Below are 24212 nucleotides of genomic sequence, written 5' to 3'. Positions count from 1 at the left end.
AATAATTAAATAGTATAAAAGAAAAAAAGGTGATATATTTTTTTTATTTTGTTAAAAGAGTAATGATAGTTGCACTTTTAATTTATACACTCAAATTACACATTATGATGTGTAAGTAATCTCAATTATATAATTAAATATTATGTAGACCCACTTAAAAATATTTATGGTTAACATTAATTACACATCATAGTATATAATTTGAGTATGCAAATTAGGAGTGTATATATCATTATTCTTGTTAAAAATCTATTTTATTCTTCACTCTTAAGGTTTATTTATAATATATGACATTGAGATTTACTTAAGCTAAAAAGTAATGGTTAGAAATCTAAATACTACAAAAATTAAGTTAGGGACTCAAGTGATACACCTTGTAAAGTTTGGGGACCCCAAATGTCATTTCCCTTAGCCAAATTACATATTTTAAAAATTATTTTACTATCTAACCTAATTTTAATAATTATTTGCAAAATCTCATGTCACAATTTAGACAACATAATACAAAATCACTACCCAAAACAGAATCAAGTACAAAAAAAATTAGCCTATCTGGTCAACCATTTTTTTTTTAAAAATATCACTAAGTGTAAAATCACTTAAAAAAAAAAAATTATAACCAATTAGAGTACAATACAACATATTTCAAGGACTATAAATTTTAGGGTGTGATTGGTAGGGGATTCAAAAACAGTTTTATCATTTTCAGATTTTAAAAAATGAAAACAACAATGAAAACTTGATTGGCACACTTGTTTTAGAAAATAAAAAAAACCATTTTTGAAAACTAAGTTAAAATCCTTCAGCAAAAGAGAAAACAACAAATTGTTGTTTTCTTTCTATTCTATAGATTTTAAATTTTAAAAACACTCAACCATTCAAGATCTCAAAAATTTATAATTTATTTTTAAATTCAATATTTTCAAATCATTTGATTTGAAAATAATTTTCTAAAATTATATTTTTGAATTAACTACCAATTAGCCCCTTAAGAGGGTGTTTGACACCTTAACTAAAAAACAGTTTTTTGTTTTTAAAAGCTAAAAACTGTTTTTTGAAAACAAGTGTGGGTGCTTGGCATTGTTTTCAGAAAACAATTTTTAAAAATAAAGTTACAAAAAACAGAAAATTTTGAGAACAAGGAAAAGTTGTTTTCTGTTGTTCTCAAATTTTCTCACTTCTTATTTTTCATCATTTTTTCTTTTAAATTATTTTATCTCATTATTTATTGCAAACTTTTAAAATATTTTTCTCTTTGTAAATATATTTGTTAATTTTTTATTTAAGATTTAAAAAAAATAAAACTAAAAAATTGTTTTTAGAAAATATTAACCAAACACCTCTTGTTTTTTGAAAACTACAAAAACAGTTTTCTGTTCTCATTTCTGAGAACACAATTTTGAAAACAAAAAACAGAAAACAATACCAAACAGGCAATGTTTTCAGTATAATCTTACTATTAAAAAAAACAAAAAATTCTTGCTAATTTTCTTTTATTTTTCTTATAGTCTTGATTTTTTTTCTTTTGTCATTTTTACAAGTCAATCTACTTTTTAAAATTTTTATCTATATAAATTTAGTAAAATAATTAATTATAAAATTATATAACAGAATATAATTTAATTCTAATTTATAATATATTTGCTAAAAAAAATCATTGATCAAATAAAAATTACAACAAATAAATAAAAAAATATTTTCACTTCAATTATTATTATACCAAAAATAATATATATATATATTACATATTCAATTTTTAGATTTTCTACCAAAAAATTATTCAATTTTATAAAACTAAAAAATAGTTAACGGACAATACATTCAATCACATTTTTATAAACATATTTTCAGACACTAAATCTAGATTATTTTTTCAGAATCATACTTTTTCAAAATACAATTTTTAAATCACTAATCAATCATGTCCTAAAAAAATATAACTTTAATATAAAAAAAATCAAAATTAATGACAATGCAATATTGTTATGAATTTAATTAATGCACTATTATTAATCTCAATCACAGATTCAGTTTCTGTTATATTTTCAAATTTAATCTCAATCACAGATTCAGTTTCTGTTATATTTTCAAATTTAATCTCAATCGATTCAGTTTTTTAAAACTAAAAAACAGTTTACTGACATTAAACCAATCACACTTTCAGAAACATGTTTTCACTCACTAAATTCAAATTTTCATTTCAGAATCCCACTTTTCAAAAATACAATTTTCTAATCGCGAACCCATAAGACACTTAGCGAGCCAACAGATGATGTTACAGTATAGTGTCTCATTCGACCGTACGAACACTCTCAGTCTCAGACGAAGCCTACGCGTCTCCTCGCCGACTTGCTTTCGTCAACTTCGAGCGTTGACCGGAAAATGGCCGCGAACTCTGTCAGAGTCGCCGCTGCTCAGATGACTTCCATTAACGATCTCGCTTCTAATTTCGCCACCTGCTCTCGCCTCGTCAAAGTAATTTAACTCTATCTTCGAAACCGATCCATGGTCTTTGAGTCATTCTCAATTTGTATACATTTCAGTAAACATTGAATGTTTTTGTATAAACTTGCGTGTCGTTATTTATAATCATTTTGGTAATTTAATCTGAGAAGGAAGCAGCTTCAGCTGGGGCGAAATTGATCTGTTTTCCAGAAAATTTCGCATTCGTTGGTGCCAAGGAGGGAGAAAGTCTCAAAATAGCAGAACCTTTAGATGGACCTATAATGCAACGATACTGTTCTCTAGCAAGGTTAGTAGAAAACTCAACTAAGTTTTCCTGGGCTCACTCAGTGTTTAATCAAGTAATACTTCAAGGACTTATTGGGTGCTGTTATTCAGCTTAATTAATGTTATCGATTGGTTGTAGAGAATCAAGTATTTGGTTATCACTTGGAGGATTCCAAGAGAAAGGACCTGATGAGCAGCATTTGTGTAATACCCATGTTGTAATTGATGATAACGGGAACATTAAAAACACTTACAAGAAGATACATTTGTAAGGTTCCTTACTCTGATTACATATTATAAATCATGTTTTTCAAATAATAATTGAGTTCATATATGCAACATTTAGTTTTTGTTATGGTTTCTCATGTATAGCTTTGAGTAAACTTAAGCTTTTTTAATTACACGTTCCAAAGCTTTTTGCAGCTTTTTCCTTCGGGTCCTAGAATTTAAGAGGGCATTTCTTTTGGATTTTGTTATCTTAGTGACGGAATAGAGATGCCCAGCCATGTTTTATAGCCCATTCTAACTTTAATACATTCGTGGTTAATGTTGCTCTAACTTTCTCGAAGTCCATCTGCATTTGTAAACCTGTTTCAGTTTGCGGTTGCACACTTTATAACCTGTCGTGCAACTCACAGGCCATACAGTTGGTTTTGATATTCTTTGGTGATGTTGCACATAGTTTGGGTCGACATAGTACTTATTTTAAGTGATAACTTTTTTTTTTTTTATTTCTAGGTTTGATGTAGATATTCCTGGTGAAAGGTCATACAAGGAAAGCAGCTTCACGGAATCAGGTTAAGTTACTTGCCCATGTGACTTTTAAAATTAAGGAGTATTGGTTTGCACTTTTCATAATTAAGTGATCATTAGTTTTTTAAGAATAATTTTACTTCTGCAGTTTACAAATTGTTTGTCATGCATTCAGGGAATAACATTGTTTCAATAGATAGCCCTGTTGGACGATTGGGTCTCACAGTTTGTTATGATCTGAGATTTCCTGAGCTATACCAGCAGCTCAGGTTCCAACATGAAGCACAGGTACAAGAGCATTTTCTAATATGGCAGTGGATGAATTAGCACCTTATGTTTGCTTTCTACATCATATATTTAGGTCCTATTGGTACCTGCAACTTTCACAGTTGTAACAGGTCAGGCACATTGGGAGATTCTTCTTTGTGCTCGTGCAATTGAGACTCAGTGCTATGTATGAAACCTGTTGCCCATTAATTTTATTTTATGTTTCTCGTTTTTCCTCTTTGTAGCAAGTATTTTGAGGCAGCAAAAAATTGTATATTTATGAGATATCATCTTAGATTCTATTTTAACACGTTTTCTATTTCTGGAGTTATATCAGGTCATTGCTGCAGCACAAACTGGAAATCATAATGATAAACGACAAAGCTATGGAGACACTTTGATTATTGACCCATGGGGAACAATAGTTGGTAGACTTCCTGGTGAGTAGACTGGTGTGACTCGGACTCTTAGTTACTTTTGGCTTGCTATAAAGTTAACTGTGTTTGTGTTACATTTTATGACTTTGTCTGAGAATGAGTTACTATCAAATTATGCTGCTATTCGCCAGTTCAAGGTCAAAACTACTGTTGTCATACCATCAAACCTTGCTCATAGTAAAATGCGTGTTTCTCTTCCTCAAGGGTTATATAAACATCTGAATTTATTGATTAAAATTATTAATTTATTTTTTGGTGTGAGCTTCAGGGTTCCATTATGTATCTTAACTACTGATGTAATATCAGTTTGATAATTTATTATTGCTGCTACAGATCGCCTGTCAACAGGAATTACTGTGGCTGATATAGATTTCTCACTGCTTGATTCAATCAGAACAAGGATGCCAATTGCTAGGGTAAGCTTTGTAAATCTTGTCTGGAAAATTACCCAAACAAAATGCAGCAGGGGTCTGAAACGTATTAGCGTCTGGAAATAGAATCAGATTGTGGTATGTTGTCCATATTTTCTCCAAATGACACATGAAAATCATTAGAAAGTAATTAAGCTTCACGGAAGATAATGAAGTCCTGGTGAGCTCACCTAGAGTCCCTCGGAGGGCAAGCCTATCCGTCCTGATCGTGCACCGCCTCCAGTGAAGGATGTCCTTAGGGAATTACACCTCGAGGACTTCAGTTATGATACCCTCCCTATCCTCTCTGCTCCAGTCCTCCGGGCCTGCAAGAACCGTCCTCCGGGCCACCGAGAATCGTCCTCTGGGCCTAGAGTATAGTGCATGGTGTCAAGCGCAAAGACCCTAGATCACAAGCAGTTATCTGACATGTTACTGTTACCCAAGTCGTGGTGTCAAGTCCGTACGAATGACAAGCAGGATGTTTCACGACGCCGCCTGACATGGGAAAACGTGCAGCTACCCCTAACACTGCCAAGGACGCGTTACCCCAAAAAGTTGTGGGCAGTAATCTCGTAAGTGGGCCCGAGGAGATACGCCAAGCCCATAATCAGTGGAATGTATATTTATTAGCACTAATACTCCATTAAGGGAGAATGTTGGTAATAAATCCTCCTTGAGGGAATGAATTGTCCCCAACCATCTATAAATAGGGTTAGGGCACACTTTGTAAAGGATCCTGAATTGAATCCTCACTTTAGTATTCAGAGTATTGCAAATACGCTGCCTGAACTCCATAGAAGTTTGAGACCCCCAAGCTCTCCAAATCCTAATACAAGTGACTCGTGGACTAGGGTTAATTAATAATCCGAACCATGTAAAATCCCTGTGTTTTTTTCTTCCATTTTCTTTAAGGTTGATTTAATTAGTTAATAGCGAAAAAGACAGTCAACAGTTTAGTGCTTTCATTAAGAGTTTGAAGAAAGCTTTAAAGATTCAAACATGGTGACTACCAGACGGAATGCCACTGATGAAATCCTGCCTCCCACCTTCGCTGAGGGAGGAGAGCCCAGCTGACCACCTCCACTAGCAAACACGGAGGTGGCCCACGACGACGGCTACGATGACGATTGTTAGAATATTTGATATTTATTAGGTTGATTATCTTTTATTCTGTAATCTCTTAAAAATAGGGATTAATTGTTTTGCATTTATTTTCTTTTATTTGGTTTCTGATTTGAGAGATTTGGTTTCCCGTTTTTGTCATTTCTCTAATTTAGTACGTAATGTCATAAATACCTATGGTATTTGATCAATAAAAAATAAGACAGAAAAACATATTTTTTTCTCCATATCTTCCCATATGGTATCAGAGCCAGTAACTAGGCCTGATCAACCATGAGCTACTAGGTAGCTTTTATGAAGTTTGCCCTTACGAGACAGACTGATCCATCCTCTGAGAACGCCACTGCCCTTATCGATCTTAAACAAGGTAACCTTGATGTCACTGAATACTATAATAAATTATCATGGTTTTGGCAGCAACTTGATGCTTTTGACGATCTCGATTGGTGGTGTTCGAATGGAAGGAAAAAATATGAGTATTGTAGAAATAAGGAGAATTTTTGCCTTCCTTAATGGTCTTAACAAACATCTTGATCCTGTTTGTGTTAACCTCTACAAAACCTCTACCACCTGTTACTGAAGTGTTTTCTGAGGTTCGCAGGGAGGAAAGTCACCTTAAAGTCATGTGTAAGGATGACTATAACCAGGTGCTCGATGGTTTAGCCCTTATGATGCATCAATCGAGCTATCCTCGAGGCGATGGGCGTGGACGTGGCAAATGACCTTGGTGTGATCATTGCAATAAGACGAGACACACCAAATATACATGTTGGGAAATACATGGCAAGCCTGCAAACTGGAAACCCTGTCCAAAGGCTGCTAATACAGTAGAGCAAACTCCTTCCTTTGCATTTAACAAGGAGCAGCTAGATCAACTTCAGCACCTCTTCTCTCAATTCCAACGAAATACTTCTGCCAATATTTCCCATGCTTCCTCCTCCAATGTTGCCTTTCATTCTGCCATTGCAATGAAAGGTACTGTTCAAGCTCTTACTTCTGGTAGTACCATTCCATGCTCCTGGATCATTGATTCCGATGCCTCGGATCACATGACCAATAATTTACAATTATTTTTTACTTATACTCCTTTTTCGAGTCAAACAAATATTAAAATTGCTGATGATACTTTAACACTGGTGGCTGTGGGACAGTAAAAATCTTAGACGATATTATTTTAACTTCAGTCTTACTTGTGCCGAAATTGTCTTGTAATTTAGTATCTATTTCGAAGCTAACTCATGACCTTAAGTGTGTGGCTAAGTTCTTCCCTTCTTGCTAAGTTGCAGAAAATACCTTCTGGGAGGACGATTGGCAATGCTAGGGCGTGTGATGGGCTGTCCTACTTTGATGTTGAACCTCTCTTGTATGGACAAACTCAAAAATCTGGTTTAGTTTATGATAATTCTTCTAGTTTTCAAGAAATAATGTTGTGGCATAAAAGACTAGGCCACCCAAGTTTTCCATATTTACAAAATTTGTTTCCCTTTGTTTCGCATTAAAAGTTTAAGTTTATTTCACTGTGTGAAGTATGCCAATTAGCCAAACATACACGTGTACCTTATCCTTTACAACCCTATAAACCATCTTCTCCATTCTCTCTTATTCATAGTGATGTGTGGGGTTCCTGGTTTGTCACATTCATCGATGATCATACGCGTGCTTGTTGGATTTATCTCCTAAAAGAAAAATGAGAAGTTGCGAGTGTCTTTAAGCAATTCCATTCCTTTGTCCAAACCCAATTTCAAACACCAATTCAAGTTCTTCGCACCGATAAATTTTGGGAGAATACTTGAGCACAAATGGAATTTTTCACCAAAGTTCCCTTCCTGACACCCCCAGCAAAATGGCATCGCCGAACGCAAAAATAGTCACCTTCTTGAAGTTGCTCGCGCCCTCATGTTCAATAGTTCTATTCCCAAACAATATTGGGGGATGCTATTCTCACAGCCTCCTATCTCATTAATCGCCTTCCTACCAAAGTTCTAAACTACCTCACTCCTCTTGATGCCCTTCATATCTACTTTCCAACCCTCCAACTCTTTACCTCTCTCCCTCTCAAAATCTTTGGCAGCACATGTTTTGTCCACATTCCCGCACACAGTCGCAGTAAGCTTGATCCTAGAGCCATTAAATGCATCTTTCTTGGTTATTTGGCCCATCAAAAAAAGGGGTATAAGTGCTACTGTCCTACCAAGAGTTCTTTGTCACCTTAGATTTCACCTTCGTCAAATCGGAATCATACTAGCACCAAAATTTTCTTCAGGGGGAGTCTACACCTCATGATTCTACCTTTGAAGAAAATTCTTGGTGGGTACCTATTTCTATCAAGTCACCTCCAATTCCTATTTCTGTTGAAATACCTCCACAAACTCCCGAGTCTAATTCACCTCTCCAAGAATCCGAACTAACTGAAATTAGGGAAATAGTGAATGAACCACACACTGAGTTACATGTTTATACAAGGAGAGGCAAAATGAAGGTTGTACCACCTATCACATCTCCACAACATTGTCATGAATCCAACCCGAGAGTGGAAGAGCCTATAACTCCACGGGAGAACTTAGCATCACCACAAGGAGTTGAAGAAGACAAAACTAGTCTTGATTTGCCCATTGCTCTGAGCAAAGGAGTCAGGTCGTGCACATTGCACCCTATCTCAAATTTTTGCTGTCATTTGAATTTGTCAAATTCTTTTCGAGTCTTTATGACAAAAACTGAAGAGATAGAGATTCCCAACAACATTCAATCAGCCCTGCAAGATTCGAAGTGGAAGGAAGCAGTCCTTGAAGAAATGAATGCCTTAAAAAAGAATCAAACATGGGAGAATTACCAAAAGGAAAGAGTACAGTAGGCTGCAAATGGGTCTTTGCTGTAAAGTACTAATCAGATGGAGAGGTGGAACGGTTCAAAGCACGGTTGGTTGCAAAAGGCTTCATTCAAACCTATGGGATTGACTATATGGAAACCTTCGCACCAGTTGCCTAGCTAAACACAGTGCGTGTGATTATCTCTTTGGCAGCTAATCTTGACTGGCCTTTACATCAACTTGACGTAAAAAATGCATTCCTCAATGGAGACTTGAACGAAGAAATGTACATGGATGTCCCACCAGGATTTGAACATCTCTATGAGAAAGGTGAAGTCTATCGACTGAAGAAATCTCTTTATGGACTAAAGGAGTCACCAAGGGCATGGTTCGATTGATTTTCAAAATCAATACAAAGAAATGGATATGATCAAGGAGAAACAGATCATACTATGTTCTTCAAGCACTCTTTGGAAGGAAAAATAACAATCCTAATAGTTTATGTTGACGACATAATCGTGATTGGGAATGATGGAATAGAATTTGATAGATTGAAACGAGGTCTCTCAAAAGAATTTGAAGTTAAAGACCTGGGTGAATTAAAGTACTTTCTGGGCATGGAGATTGCAAGGAGTAAACAGGCCATTTCAGTATCACAAAAGAAATACACTCTTGATTATTGAAAGAGACAGGTATGCTCGACTGCAAACCTGCTGAGACTCCCATTGATCCATATAATAAGTTAGGCAAAGGTGAAGTAGGAAGTCCGGTGGATAGGGGGAGATACCAAAGATTGGTTGGAAAATTGATCTATCTTTCTCATACAAGGCCAGATATTGAGATATTGCCTCTGTTGTGAGCACTGTCAGCCAACATATGCATTTTCCATACGAGGCTCATCATGATGAAGTGTATAGGATACTTGGGTATCTAAAAATGACTCCAGGACAAGTATTGTACTTTAAAAAAGGTGCAGGGCGAAGTATAGAAGTCTTCACTAATGCTGATTGGGCTGGCTCTGTAGAAGATAGAAGATCTACTTCAGGTTACTACACAATGGTATGGGGAAACTTGGTAACTTGGAGGAGCAAAAAACAAAATGTGGTGGCAAGTAGTGTTGAAGCTGAGTTTAGAGCTCTTGCTCATGGAATATGCGAAATAATGTGGTTGAGAAGACTAATGACAAAGTTGAGACTTTGGAGTGAGGGTCCTATGAAATTGTACTAAGATAACAAGGCTGGTATTAACATTAAACATAATCCTGTCCACCACGATCGTACCAAACATGTGGAGGTGGATAAGCATTTCATAAAAGAAAAAATTGAAGAAGGGTTCATTAGCGTGACATGTTCCTACAACTCAGCAAACAGCAGATGCGTTTGCTAAAGGCTTACCAAGGACAACTTTTGAAGAATTAAGAAACAAGCTGGGCATGATCAACATCTTTGTCCCAGCTTGAGGGGGAGTGTTAGAATATTTGATATTTATTAGGTTGATTATCTTTTATTCTATAATCTCTTAAAAAAAAGGATTAATTGTTTTCCATTTATTTTCTTTTATTTGGTTTCTGATTTGGGAGATTTGGTTTCCTGTTTTTTTTTCTCTTCTCTAGTTTAGTACGTAATGTTATAAATACATATGGTATTTGATCAATAAAAAATAAGACAGAAAAATATATTTTTTTCTCCATATCTTCTCATAACGAGACAGATACGATGGCGAGGACGTAGGCGACTGCTACGAGAGTGAGTACTCTCAATCGTTCTACACGGAGGAGCCACCAGAAGTGGTGACCCTCAAGGGTAAATTGCCTCCCAGCAGCAGAAAATTGAGGCCTAGGAGGAGAATATAGCCGCCTTACAGGAGGTGGTTTGTAACGCCCTGGGTAACCAAGATTGTTACATTGTGTGTTTATAAAAGTGCAAGACTCGCTAATCAAGTCGTTTAGTTAAAAATGTGACACTAGAACCATAATTGAGTTTGGGTTAAAAAATTTTGGTCATAAATAGATAAATCTCATTTAAATAAACGTTTAATGCATGGGATCCCAAAAACAGGGTTTAAAGAACAGTTTACAAAATTTCAAAAGTTATGCACAATCACAAGTTACTCTAATGGCAAAATAGGCATTTTAGGTTCTCCTGTCCTTGACTTTATACATTCTGCCCCCATAACTCTCCAACTCAGGGTTGATCCACCTTACTCTTGCTTTTACCTGCACCACGTAGCACCCATGAGTCAAGACCCAGCAAGAAACCATAGTACAGAGCATAAACAATAACGGTAATCAAATAATTCACAAGACATTAACCAGATATTCAGCAGACCATAGTGTTCACATAATTAGTGATATCAATCAACAAATCAACAATCTATCATCTAGGTATTCAACATATCATAATCATCAGATTAACAACAACAAACATATCATACAGTACTCCGGGTCGATGCCCTTAGGCCGCACCCTCTGTTTAATCCACTGCCTTGAGCTCACTTAGGCCAAGCCCAGTGTTTAACCCACTGACTCTGACTCGCTTAGGCCAAGCTCAGTGATTATTTAATTAACCTAAGCTATCAATGGCTGAGTTGCGTCCTGTGCGCAAATATCAATTTCGGCACTCTTAGGCCATTTATTTCATGCTCACATGGAATATCATAATCATCCAACAATTATTTTCAGATATAGGGGACCCTAGTCCCAATCATAGCCACATAAACAGGTGTAGTTCTTACCTTTGATTTTGAGCGGAGACGGTGAACTGGCTCTGAGCACGGTCCTTAGCCTCGAGCCTTGGTGATAAACCTAGTCACAAGGGCCATTGATTTCTATCAACTTCCAATTAGAAATAAAATACCTAAGAGACAGAATCTAACCTCCGGGACCTCAATTTCTACTAAACCGGGTAGTAGAAATTGTCCCGAGCACCTAGGTTCGAGCCCCCAAGCCCAAACAATTCTTAAAACACTTTCAAAGCCAAAATTCCCAGGCGGGTCGCGACTTGGCTCAGCAAGTCGCAACTTGCCCCAAGTCAGAAAGCATCCCAGGCTAGAAGGGCCACACGCGCCACAGCGCCCCCAGAAGGGCCCCCACGCGCCACCGTCTCGAGCCATATGCTGCAAATGTATCCACATAATAATGTGGTCTCAACAATTTACCACAAATAATTACGTTTATGCCCACAACAGGCCAAAATTACAAATATGCCCTTAAAAGCTAAACAGGGCTCACATGCATGTTAAAACTCATAAACATGCATTTCACATATCCTTATAAATATATAATCATGCATTTAATCATTTAAATCACACAAATTAATTATGCCCTTCTGGCACGCTAATTAAGTCCCTTAAACTATATTAGTGATTTCGGGTCGTTACATGGTTAACGCCATGAATGCCACCTTGGCGGCTCAAGGGCTGCAAGTGGACCCTCATGGCGAAGTTCCACCTAGGCAGCCAGCTATAGTGCCATCTGCTCCACCAGTGGGCATGCTTCTTGAGCATCCCACTTACATGGCGCAAGATCCACCAGCTGGCGTGCCACCTGTGCACCCAGATGGAGCTGGAGCACCCCCCGCCCCTCAAGCTCGTGGGAAAGAAAAAGTTGAGCCCTCTCAGAAGAGAGGACTTGGGCTTCCTAGCGTTCGCGGAGCCAATGGCCTTCTACCCAGGCACGCTGCGAAAGATCGCACCAGGCCTGGAGGTGGTGTCCCACCAATACCTCGTCAATCTCAAAGGAACCCCGGACAAGGGGCTAACAGGAGAAACGTATCCGCTGACCAAGGACAAGGAATTAGAATATCGGTTAACAATGAATATGTTGATTCCGACGAGGAAACAGAAGTAGGATACCCCGAAGATGGTTTCTGTAATGCACAGCCAGACATGTGAGATGACTTGAACGCTCGCAGAAATAGAGTAACTCTCGAGGACCTCCCTGGGAGACAACCATAATCGAATCTCCGAGATAATCTTAACGTTAGGAGAAGAGAAGCCATGCCCATCCAAAGGGGCACAGAATGTCAATCAAGATTACAACCCTTTCCGCGCAGAGTTGGAGAGTCTAAAAAGGATAATGCTGAAAATGGCCTTCAGACAGGGCCACGACTCTGACTCGGGGGATGAAGATGGGGAGCCATGTGCTCCACACATTGTTGAAGCCTCGTTGCCTTGAGGCTTCAAGATGCTAGACATCACTTCTTACAGTGGAGGCATAGATCCTTCCGACCATCTATCTAAGTTTAATAGATTGATGTCGGTCCACCGCGTCTCTAAGGACGCCAAATGCCACGTCTTTCCGTTAATCTTGACGGGACAAACAGACGAGTGGTTTAAGAAGCACCGACCAGGATCCATCCATTCCTGGCCCCAACTCTCAACTGCTTTTCAAAGGCAATTTATAGCTGCCCGGAAGATACACTTCGAGGTCAATAATTTGCCCAGCATAAAGCAAGGACCTCTCGAGACCCTTAAGGCATACATCAATCGCTTAAAGGAGGAAGCAACCAGGACCAAAGGTGTCGACGATGACCAACCGTTGATGGTCTTACATGCTGTTGTCCGACTAGGTTCTCCGCTGTGGGACGACCTTCAGCGGAGAGGATGTCACAGGCTTGACGACTTCATACGTCGGGCCCAAGAGTACTTTCACTGGGAAGATGCCCAGGATGGAGCATTTGGAGGACCGATTTCCTTTCCGAGTCCAACAGTCCCAATTGCCGTAGCTTCGGGACCTTAGTTCTCACTGTACACTCCCGTATAGACGAGTGTTATGAGTGTAATGTAGTACAACCCAACTGTTCCCCAAGCTGGTTTTAATGCTGCTCCTTCTGGCTATGGAGCAGCTCCTGCTGGATACAATGCTTTTCAGCTTGCGTTGAGTGCTAGAATGGCAGCTCCAGCTCAGTCAGCAGTACCTAGCGAAACCCCAGCGGGAGCTAACGTGGGGGAAAGGGCAAGGGTAAGAAGCCCAAGAGAACTAGCGCTGCCGAGAAGTACATTCCCCAGTACTCTGAGTACAAAGATTTGGTGGACACTCGGGAAAGTATTTTTCTTGCCACGGAACAACAAATCCACTAGCGAAAGCCTCAGCCCATCCGGAGGCACTTGGAGAGAAGGGACTCGACAAAGTTCTTCAGATTTCACAACGACGTTGGACACCACATCGAGTGTAGACAACTTCGAGATGAGATTGAGAATCTCATTAAGTTTGGACATCTTCACTAGTATGCCAGGGTTGGAGCATGCCCTGCAGTGGCCATGCCTCCTCAACAGAAGGTGGCCAGATATTTTAATTCCAAAGTGATCCATAAAAAATTTGGGGTCGAAGACTTGGTATTGCGAAGAGTTTTCCTTGGCCGCGACGTTGGCAGCTTTTGCCGCCTGCAAACGCTCCTCGGAGAGCAACCGAGTCTTATCCGCTTCCCTGGTGAACTCCAAATCCATCTCCCGGTTGTGGAACCAGGCCACGTATAACGCGTTCTCCACGATGGTGTCGACCTCTTTCTTGAGGACCTCCACTTCCTGCTGGAGGGACTTGGTACTCTCCACAACTTGGAGAGCCTTGCCTTCACTAGCTCGGGCTTTGTCGAGTGCCTTCGTGATTTAACCGCGAGCTGTAGTTGCTTCCTCCGTGGCTCGCGAAGCATCCTCCATGGCCTTAGCAGACTCCTCTTTGGCTCTTCGGGCCTCTTCCATGGTAGATTGGAGCTCTTCAGCTGCCTCCTCAAGCGCTTGGGTGCGGGCCTGCTCCACCTCTAGCGATGTCCGCGAGTGGGTCAGCTCCTCCGGGAGCACCCTCACTTTCTCCTTCAATGTTGCCACCTTGGCATGGGCTCGTTGGAGTTCGTAGGATTTCTTCATCATAATGTCTCCAAGGCTTTGGCAGGCTAGTGCCGACTGAGATTCAAGACAATCAATTGATCAGTTTGTATCACAACATAATAGGAAATGGATAGCTGGTGGAAAGAGCTAACTATCCCGAACGGTGGCATATTGACAGGAGGCAACAAGGGAGGCCTCGTTACTATCACCCAGTTGGGCGAAGCTGCGTGCAGTGAGCTCACATTTTTTAGCTGACTCCCTGAAGGGGTGTCTTTAAGCTTGGCGGCAAACAGGGTCTCTAGCTTAGCGCTGCCTATGGGAGGTTCCATTGGCCTTTCCCTGGGAGGTTTTAGCTGGCGAAGAGCCTCCGCGGTCTCGTGCAGGGCCTTGTTGCCCTCCTCCATCCGTGCCTTGAAATGCTCGAGCATCACCCCCTCATATTTCTCCGGATACACCAGGAGGTGGGGTTGGTTCTCCATTTCCTAACTCTCCACTCTTGGAGTCTCCCCGGCAGCTGGAAAGGGTGAAGAGGAAATTTCATATGCAAGCATGTCCTCTACCTGGGGAACCTCCTCATGGAGGGAGGAGGTCCGTTCCTGCTTCGCTGGCGGAGGAGGTACTGCCTCCTCCCGGGGCCGCTGAGATCCTCCAGTAGCAGGCACACTTGGATCCACTCCAAGTCCAAGGGCTAAACGAGCGATATCAGCCAACCTCATTTGTTCTTCTCAAACAAAGATAGACAGTCAGCAATTGCAGAATAAAATAAAGATATATCAGTAGACAAAAATTAAAACACACGAGTCGAGAGCACGTGGGCTTCTCGGAAGCCCCAATACTCGGCAACTCCTCCGGGTGAAGAACTGTGCGTGCAAACTCCCTAACAGGCTTTCCCATCTCCTAGGTAGTGTTGGTCTCATACTGACAAAACCAATCCGCATGGAAGGTCGTCACGTCATCAAGGGGGACGAATCCCCACGGGGCAGCTGCCTCCTCGGGTGGTGGAGGTACACGCCGATCAGGTCTTAATAGTCTTGGAATTTTTCTGCAGTCCAAGGGCGGTCTAATGTAAGCCCACATCGGAGGAGTGAAGGAGAGACCCACATGTGTTCGAGACTTACACTGTCTCCTACTTGTCTAGCATTATAAACAGTAATTGAAGATTTACCTTTGTCAAGGGACGAGCACTATATCCCCACTTGGAGCTCCTCCTCGAGTTCCTGGTCTTCCCGAGCTTCTTGAGCTGCTTGGAAAGCTTGAGCATTCTCGAACTGCTCCTCCAATAGTCGTAGGTTGAATATCTCAATGGCTCGTCCATCGATGTAGTTTATATGGTGGGAAGCCAGCTCACGGGACTTGTTGGAATTTCTATATTTGGTCAAGTCCACATTGCTAATGCGTTACCCCGCCTGGAGAAGGCTCACGACCCTGGGTTCTCCATGACCAGATGGCTTAGTTCCAGCTCTGTCCGGGAGACCCTTCATCTCTTGCAGGTGATCTTCGTACACTTGGACGTAGGTAGTTCAGCGAAAAGGACCTATATAACAAAATCTACCAAGTATTAGACGTGTTATGAAAACTTGAAAAATAAAAAGCTCAGACGCGAAGATACTCACCAATCCTAGAGAACTCGAGTATAAAGGTAGGATTAGTCTGCGTCGGGAAACCATTGGTGAAAAAGAAATGGTCCTTGTAATCCCACACGACTCTTGTTGTGGTGATGAGCCTTGTATACTAGGTTGTGATGTGAGTTTTTGAATATTTGTTTTATTTTATTATCTCTAATGAGGGAATATATATATAACCTAGAAGGAAAAAATAAATCTAAACAAATAAATATAACAAAATTATAATCCCCTATTTCTAAAATGAAAAAAATATACATAATATTTGGTATTAATACCAAATTAATCCTTATATACAGTTATGATCAATTTCTTGATTTAGGAAATAAATCCACACTCCCCCTCAAGCTACCCTCAAGCTAGGCTGGGTATATCAAACATTCCAAGCTTGCACATTAATTCTTCAAAACTAGTTCTTAGGAGAGCTTTGGTGAGGATGTCTGCAGTTTGAAATCTTGATGGAATATAAATGGTTTGAACAATGGCATTTTCAATTTTCTCAGTGATGAATTGTCTATCTATCTCAATATGCTTAGTTCTATCGTGATGAACCAGATTTTTTACAATACTAATGGCAGCTTGACTGTCACAAAACATTTGTATAGACTCTTCTGTAAATACTCCCAGTTCACCAAGTAATTTTTTCAGCCAAATCCCTTCACAAATGTCAAGAGCTAAAGCTCTAAATTCGGCTTCGGCTGAGCTTCTAGAAACAACTGACCGTTTCTTACTCCTCCATGTTACTAGATTACCCCAAACATAAGAACAATAACCTGAAATATTCCTATATGCTACATCTCCTGCCCAGTCTGCGTCTGTGTAGACTCTGATTTCTTTATTATCATTCTTCCTGAAAATAAGACATTTTCCTGGAGTCATCTTGAGGTATCTAAGAATTCTAGTAACAACTTCCATGTGTTCCTCAGTTGTATTATTCATGTATTGACTCACCACACTAACACGAAAACCAATATCAGGTCTAGTGTGAGATAAATAAATAAGGCGTCCAACTAGCCTTTCATATCTCCCTCTGCCCATAGGTATCTTATCTATCCCTGAGCCAATTTTCTTATTAGAATCCATTGGAGTTGAGGCCGATTTACACCCAAGCATTTCTATTTCCTTGAGTAAGTCTAGAACATACGTTGAGAAACAAACATGCCAGGTATTGATCGTGCAATTTCCATGCCAAGAAAATATTTGAGATATCCAAAATCTTTAATCTCAAATTCCTTTGATAGGAAACTTTTCAACATTTCCGGTTCCTCCTTATAATCGCCAATTAGTATTATATCATCAATATAAACAATTAGGATAGCAATCCTTTTATCTGATGAGAGTTTGACAAACAATGTGTGATCTACTTGACATTGAGTATAGCCATTTTGAATGATGGATTTAGTGAATTTTCCAAACCATGCTCGTGGAGATTGCTTAAGGCCATATTGAGATTTTTTGAGTCTACGTACTTTGTCCTGGTTGGATGAATTCTCAAAGCCAAGTGGAATATCCATATAGACTTCTTCTTCAAGATCACCATTCAAGAAAGCATTCTTAACATCTAGTTGGTGCAGTGGCCAGTCCCGATTTGCAGCAAGAGAGAATAGAACACGGATGGTGTTGAGTTTAGCCACAGGCACAAATGTCTCTTGATAATCTATCCCATAAGACTGAGTGAAACCCTTAGCAACCAAGCGAGCTTTAAACCTCTCAATGCTACCATCTGCTTTATGTTTAATGGTGAATACTCATTTGCATCCCACAGGCCTCTTTCATTTGGTAATTTTGTAATTTCCCAAGTACCATTCTTTACCAAAAAGTTGATCTCATCTTGTACAACCTTTTTCCAACTAGGATCAGTCAGTGCCTCTTGGATTGTATGAGGAATCTGTACACTATCAAGAACAAAGACAAATGTCTGATAGGGAGGATAGAAGATACTATAGGACACAATTGCCAATGGGATGTTTAGTACAAGCACGAACTCCCTTTCTCAAAGCAATAGGCAGATCATCATTTATATGAGTAACATTATCATGACTAGGCAAACCTGAATGTATTTCTGGAGGATGTGGTTCTAGTTCCAATTCATGGTGGTCCTCGAGATGTGTTCGGTCTTCTAATTCTTTCTCAGAATTTTTTCTTCTTTGGTAGACACGCAACTCTTTAGGTTCTGGTTGAGAATCAACAGTCATTGGTGGCCCAGATGAATTTCCAGATTGATTTTCTATGACTTGGGAAGGACTAGATAGATCTTGATTTTCTATGACTTGGGAACAACTAGATGGATCTTGATTTTCTATGACTTGAGGAGATGGATCCATTGGCTGTGGTTTGGAAGATTGTACAGAAGGTGGAGTATAAGTATGAGTACCTGGAATAATGTCAGTATGGGTGCTTCGAATAATATCCCAAAGATGAGATTCACTTACATTTTCCCCCTGAATCTCAGACTTGTAATAAGCATGGTTTTCGAAAAAGGTGATATCCATAGAGTTATAGGTTTTTTTAGTAGTAGGAGAATAAAACTTATAATCCTTGTGATGAGATGAATAACCAATAGAGATGCATTTGATAGATTTAGGATCTAACTTAATGCACTGTTGCGAATAGAGATGGACAAAAACAGTGCAACCAAAAATCTTAGGATCAACAAAACTAATGAACCTTGTATGAGGGAATAGTTGCAAGAGAGTTTGACACGGAGTTTTAAATTTGAGAACTTTAGATGGCTTCCGATTGATGAGATAGGCAGTAGTAAGAACTGCGTCACCCCAGAAAAATTTGGGAACGCGAGTCCCTAACATGAGAGATCGAGCAACTTCAAGAAGATGTCGATTTTTGCGTTCAACAATTCTATTTTGTTGAGGAGTGTCAACACAAGAATTTAAGTGAATGAAGCCCTGTTGTATCATATAGGAACCCAGAACAGAATTAAAAAATTCTTTGGCATTGTCTATTTTGAGAATTTGAATCTTAGTTTGAATCATAGAATGAAAGCGCTGAAAAATCTCACTCACTTCTGATTTATTTTTCATAAGAAATTCCCTTAATTTAATCTAGTGTGATCATCTATAAATGATATAAATCATCTTTTTCCAGTTATAGTGTTTACACGTGAAGGTCCCCATACATCACTGAATGAATGAAAAATGTTTGGATGGTTTATATGATAATCTAGAATAACTATAGCGAGGGTTTTGCAAATTGACAGATTTCACAGCAAAAAGAGTTTGGATTTTTATTAATAAATAACTAAGGAAACATTTTTGACAGATACAAAAAATTCGGATGACTAAGATGATAATGCCATAACATAATATTATTATCTTTATTAGAATAAGAAATAGACTGATTATTCAAAGAAAACAAACTGAACTTTTGGACTGCTAGTGGACAGAATTTCATTCTGTAGAACATAAAGACCAGAACACATCTCAGCACTGCCAATCCTCTTTCCCGAATCCAAGTCCTGAAATACACAAAGATTTGTGAAAAATTTAGTCACACAATGGTCGTCATGAGTAAATTTACTATTAGAAAGCAAATTACAGTCCAATTTAGGCACATAAAGTACATATGTGAGAGTCAGGTCCTTATTTATTGTGACTGAACCCGAACCCTCAACTTGAGAGAGTGTGCCATCAACAACTTGAGAGAGTATGATTTCCTGCACTCGTGTCAAACTCATAAAAAATTGATGCATCTCCGGTCATGTGATCTAATGCGCCAGAGTCAAGAATCCAAGATTTAGTAAATCTTTTATTGACAAAACAACCTACTAACTTATTACCTCTCATTGCCAACATTCCAGTACCCTAAGTAGCATTTGGCTGATTGGAGGACTGACTTAGAAGTTTTTCAAGGGCCTTAAGCTGAGCTTTAGTAAATGGAGTTGATTCAGATGCATCTTTATTCCCTTCAGCAGTAGAACTAGTAGTGGCAGCAACATTCCCTTGACTCTCACGATCACCCCATGACTTGGGCTTCCAATCTGGAGGCTTTTTATGGATTTTCCAGCATATTTCTCTGTAGTATCCAGGTTTTCGGCAATGGTCACACCAAGGATGTCCCTTATTCTGACGATTATCAAGATTTGCACCACGAGACTATCCTCGGGCATCTGAAAGTAGAGTTGGAGAGCCTATCATAACCTTTTTCCTACTTCAAGATGGACTTCAGAGAATGCCTCTTTGACCTTAGGAAGGGGCTTGGTGCTCATGATTCGACTCTGGACTACATCGAGATTTTTGTTAAGGCCATGAAGAAATTTGAAAGTCCTCTTTTTCTCTACAATGGTACGGTAGAGGGTAGTATCATGAGTACACTTCCAGGCATAGTCTTCAAATAGATCAGCTGTTGACAATAGCGTGTGAGAGTGTTGAAGTATTGAGTGATAGAGGTATCATCTTGGCGGAGATCATACAAGGCAGCTTCGATAGCAAAGAGTTCTGAGGTATTTTCAGAACTTGAATAAGACTCTTTGACAACATCCCATAATTCCTTTGTCGTGGCATATAAGAGAAAATTTTCTCCTATATCATTATTCATAGAGCTTATCAACCATGATTTCATCATATGATTGTCAGATTTCCAAGTTTTGAACGTAGGATCATCTGACTTTGGAGCAGAAATTTCCCCAGTGAAATATTCCTCGCCTTTTCCACCAATATACATTAGCACAGATGGAGACCATTGGAGATAGTTGTGTCCATTGAATTTGTGGCTGGTAACCAGAGAGATAGCTTCATTGCTGTGAGAGAGAGCTGGAGTAGAGAGGGATTGATCTGATGAGGACATTTTGGAGGTTACCTCTGAGATGAAGCTGTCTTTTACAGCAGCCATTGCAGACAAGAATGGACACACGGAGAAGAGAAGAAGAAAGAAAAAAAATATTGAGATCCTAGGAAAGTTATGGCTCTGTTACCATGTGAGTTTTTGAATGTCTTATTTTATTATCTCCAATGAGGGAATATATATACAACCTAAAAGGAAAAAATAAATCTAAACAAATAAATATACAATCAGCTAATTCTAAGAAAAACAAAATTATAATCCCTTATTTCTAGAAAGAAAAGATTACATGATATTTGGTATTAACACCAAATGGATCCCTATATACAGCTGTGATCAATTTCCTCATTTAGGAAATAAAACCACAGGATGGGCATACTTCATTAAGGCATAGTACCCGTCGAGGTCACTCTGCTTCTTCCTCGGTGTGGTATGGAAGTTGTAGAAGTACAGGATCTTTGCTGGAGAAGGCTCTGGCCAATTCCTTCTCCGGTATAGGACGTACATTCCAGCGAGGGCCCTATACCGATCTTCATGTACTTCAAGAAGTTAACAAAGTACTGATGTAGTGGCAAGGTAGCTCCCGCCATCAAGTGGGATTGACTCCACGCCCCAAGGCCGTGCACACTACGATGTGTCCTCTCCAATTCTCAACAAAGGAGCACTAAGAACTCCTCTCCGATCTTGTAATGCCTTAGATGCGTTCCAAGGCAAGAGGGTGATTTAGTTTGCTTGGATATTGCTCCGCTTCAAATCCCGCAACTTAATACCTTTGTGTGGGGTGGGGAATGGGAGCTTCATTCACCTGCTCCTCCGTCATTCTTAGCTGCACAGGCCTCTCCGCAGCCGGAAAAGCTTCTTGTACCAACAGATCCCGTGCTGGTGCTTGGGCCTTCGCCCGTCCAACCTTTTGTCGTTTGCCTCCACGGGCCATGACAGTTATTTTCTCGTCGAAAGCGTAGAAACCTTGTTGATGGAGGTGGTAGAGCTCCTCGGAGATTTGAGGTAAAAACCAAATAGTTAGCATTTTAACTGAAGGAAGACGGGCCAAAATACAAAAACCCCTAAGACAACTGCTCAGGGAGGGGAGGAGGAGAAATTTCTAAGGAAATGAGTGTCCCCAAAACCCTAAATTGGCTCCCGGAGAACACCACCGGAAACTCAAGAACTTTGCTAGAATTTGGAAATTTTCCAGATTCATGTCAAATACCCATAACGCCAAAAAACCCCAAAGAGCATGAATGGTCCATTTTGGCTAGTTTAAACACTAGCAGGGACCTATACAAACTAAAAGATGTCAAAATGACTTCTAAATCCTAAAATCCCAAAGAGGCTAAACATAAACCTAGGAATCGACATGAATAGAAATTCAAAAAAGGATGACTTACTCGATATGAAACTTTGGTAAGTGCTTAGTCTGGTTCGAACGCGGAGATACTTGGTACGGTTTACCTAGAAATATCTAGCTTCTCTCCAACCTTCCAGGGTCACTTGTGGAGAATTTCTGAGCCTGAAGAATGTGTTCTTGATGAGAGGGTTTTATGAGCTTTGAAATGGGGTGAGTTTCGAATATTAACACAAATGATATGAGAGGCCAAGTTTTGAATTTATACTCTTGCACTTGGACGGGAAGCAGTCAATCCCCTATCGTCGATCACCTAGGAAGTAGGCACTCGAGAGTGATCCAACGGTCCCAATTGTCAAGGCACGGTTCATGATCAAAATGTGGGAAAAGGATGCCTCAGGTACAGCTTGAAAAGATACCTCGGGTACGGAATAAACGTTTTAAGCATGGACGAGATCCCTCATTAAATGACACCGATTGATGGGCCCAGCAATAGGGAGTCAACATGTGGCGTCACCCTTTTATGGGTAGCAAGTCTCGAGAAGTCCAAACGTCTCCCCTTGAATACGACCCTTAAGATTACTCATCTTGATCTAAGTCTCCACTGTCTGTGTGGACGAGTGAAGACTTGGGGGGCAAATGTTGTCTGTGTTTTCACCAAGTGACACGTGACAATCATTAGAGAGTAATTAAGCTTCACAGAAAATATTGAAGCCCTGATGAGCTCACCTAGAGCTCCTCAAAGGGCAAGCCTATCTGTCCTGATTGTGCACTGCCTCCAAAGAAGGATGTCATCGGGGAATTACACCTCGAGGACTACAGTTATGATGCCCTCCCTGTCCTCTCTGTTCCAATCCTCCAGGCCTACGAGAACTGCCCTTCGGGCCTGGAGTATAGTGCTAGGTGCCAAGCGCAGAAACCCTGGACCACGAGCAGTTGTCTGACATGTTATTGTTACCCTAGTCGTGGTGTCGAGTCCGTACGAACGACAAGCAGAATGTCTTACGACGTCGCCTTACATGGGAAAATGTTCAGCTATCCCTTGACACTGTCATGGACGTGTTACCCCATAAAGTTGTGGGCTGTAACCTCGTAAGTGGGCCCAAGGAGATACGTCCAGGCCCACAACCTCCATAATCAGTGGAATGTGTATTTTTTAGTATTAATACCCCCATTAAGGGAGAATGTTGGTAGTAAATCCCCCTTAAGGCAATAAATTGTCCTCAAACATCTATAAATAGGAATATGACACTTTATAAAGGGTCCCAGATTGAATGTTGGTAGTAAATCCCCCTTAACCTCAATCCACGCTGTCTGAACCCCATAGAAGCTTGAGACCCCATGCTTCCCAATTCCCAATACAAGTGACTCGTGGAATATGATTAATTAACAACCTGAACCACGTAAAATCTGTGTTCTTGCATTTTTTTTAAACTATTTTAATTAGTTGATAGCGAAAAAAGACAGTCAATATGGTAAAAATAGCATTGATTTGCAGTGTTTGGCTTAATGGACCCTGACCTATAATAATATAATTTGAAGTGTTAAAAATAACTCTTAATAAATGATGTTTTATATGGCTTTTTTGATTAATGACTCTTTACTCTTATTTTTCTCCATGTACAGCATAGGAGACCCATTGAATTCTGGAAATCTGCTTCTCTGTGATATCAATCTACCGACATGGTGTCCAACAGCTATTTTCATATTGTTCTGACTGTAATAGACTCAGCTCTTTGCTTGAGTTTATTGGAGTTGTGATTTACATTTTTTTTTTCAAATAATAAAAATATATTGTGATCATCATCAATATCCACCATTATCTCTCTTTTTCTCTCAATAAAGGAAAAGGAGAAGAAAAAAAAAGAACTTTTTTTATAAGGATGATGAGTCATACTGTGGGTAGAGAACGACTGACAAAAGTTGAAAGTTAAATCTTCACACATCCATCAAAAAGGAGAAAGAAAAAGAATTTGTATGAGTAAGCATTTTCCTTAAATTCTTTTTCACAAAAATTCAGGAGTGAGTCAGTGGGAGATGGTTTGCATCTTTTTCTCTCTTTATAAGTTCCAAATGTTGTAAAATCTTCAGTCACAGCCA

The 24212-nt window shown here is 39.5% G+C and overlaps 1 protein-coding gene across 4 annotated transcripts; it reads left to right on the top strand.

Moving 5' to 3' along the window:
• Window positions 1–2264: 2264 nt before the first annotated feature.
• On the top strand, window positions 2265–24093 carry LOC133798501 (deaminated glutathione amidase, chloroplastic/cytosolic). Of its 4 annotated transcripts, none has more exons than XM_062236808.1 (9): window positions 2265–2475; window positions 2616–2752; window positions 2870–2998; window positions 3469–3527; window positions 3632–3771; window positions 3845–3937; window positions 4088–4190; window positions 4521–4603; window positions 23739–24093. In XM_062236808.1, the coding sequence occupies exons 1-9, from the start codon at window positions 2383–2385 to the stop codon at window positions 23778–23780; spliced, it is 879 nt and encodes a 292-aa protein (XP_062092792.1). In that variant the 5' UTR covers window positions 2265–2382; the 3' UTR covers window positions 23781–24093. The 4 variants fall into 4 exon arrangements, with proteins under 4 accessions (XP_062092792.1, XP_062092795.1, XP_062092794.1 ...); XM_062236810.1 differs by having other exon boundaries at window positions 2266–2475; window positions 3680–3771; XM_062236809.1 differs by having other exon boundaries at window positions 2266–2475; window positions 3659–3771.
• The last annotated feature ends 119 nt before the right edge of the window (window positions 24094–24212 follow it).

The sequence above is a fragment of the Humulus lupulus genome, chromosome 8 (assembly GCF_963169125.1).
Source record: "Humulus lupulus chromosome 8, drHumLupu1.1, whole genome shotgun sequence".
In the NCBI taxonomy this organism is placed as follows: domain Eukaryota; kingdom Viridiplantae; phylum Streptophyta; class Magnoliopsida; order Rosales; family Cannabaceae; genus Humulus; species Humulus lupulus.
The sequence above is the reverse complement of the archived record's forward strand: the minus strand, read 5'-3'. Positions and strand labels throughout refer to the sequence as shown.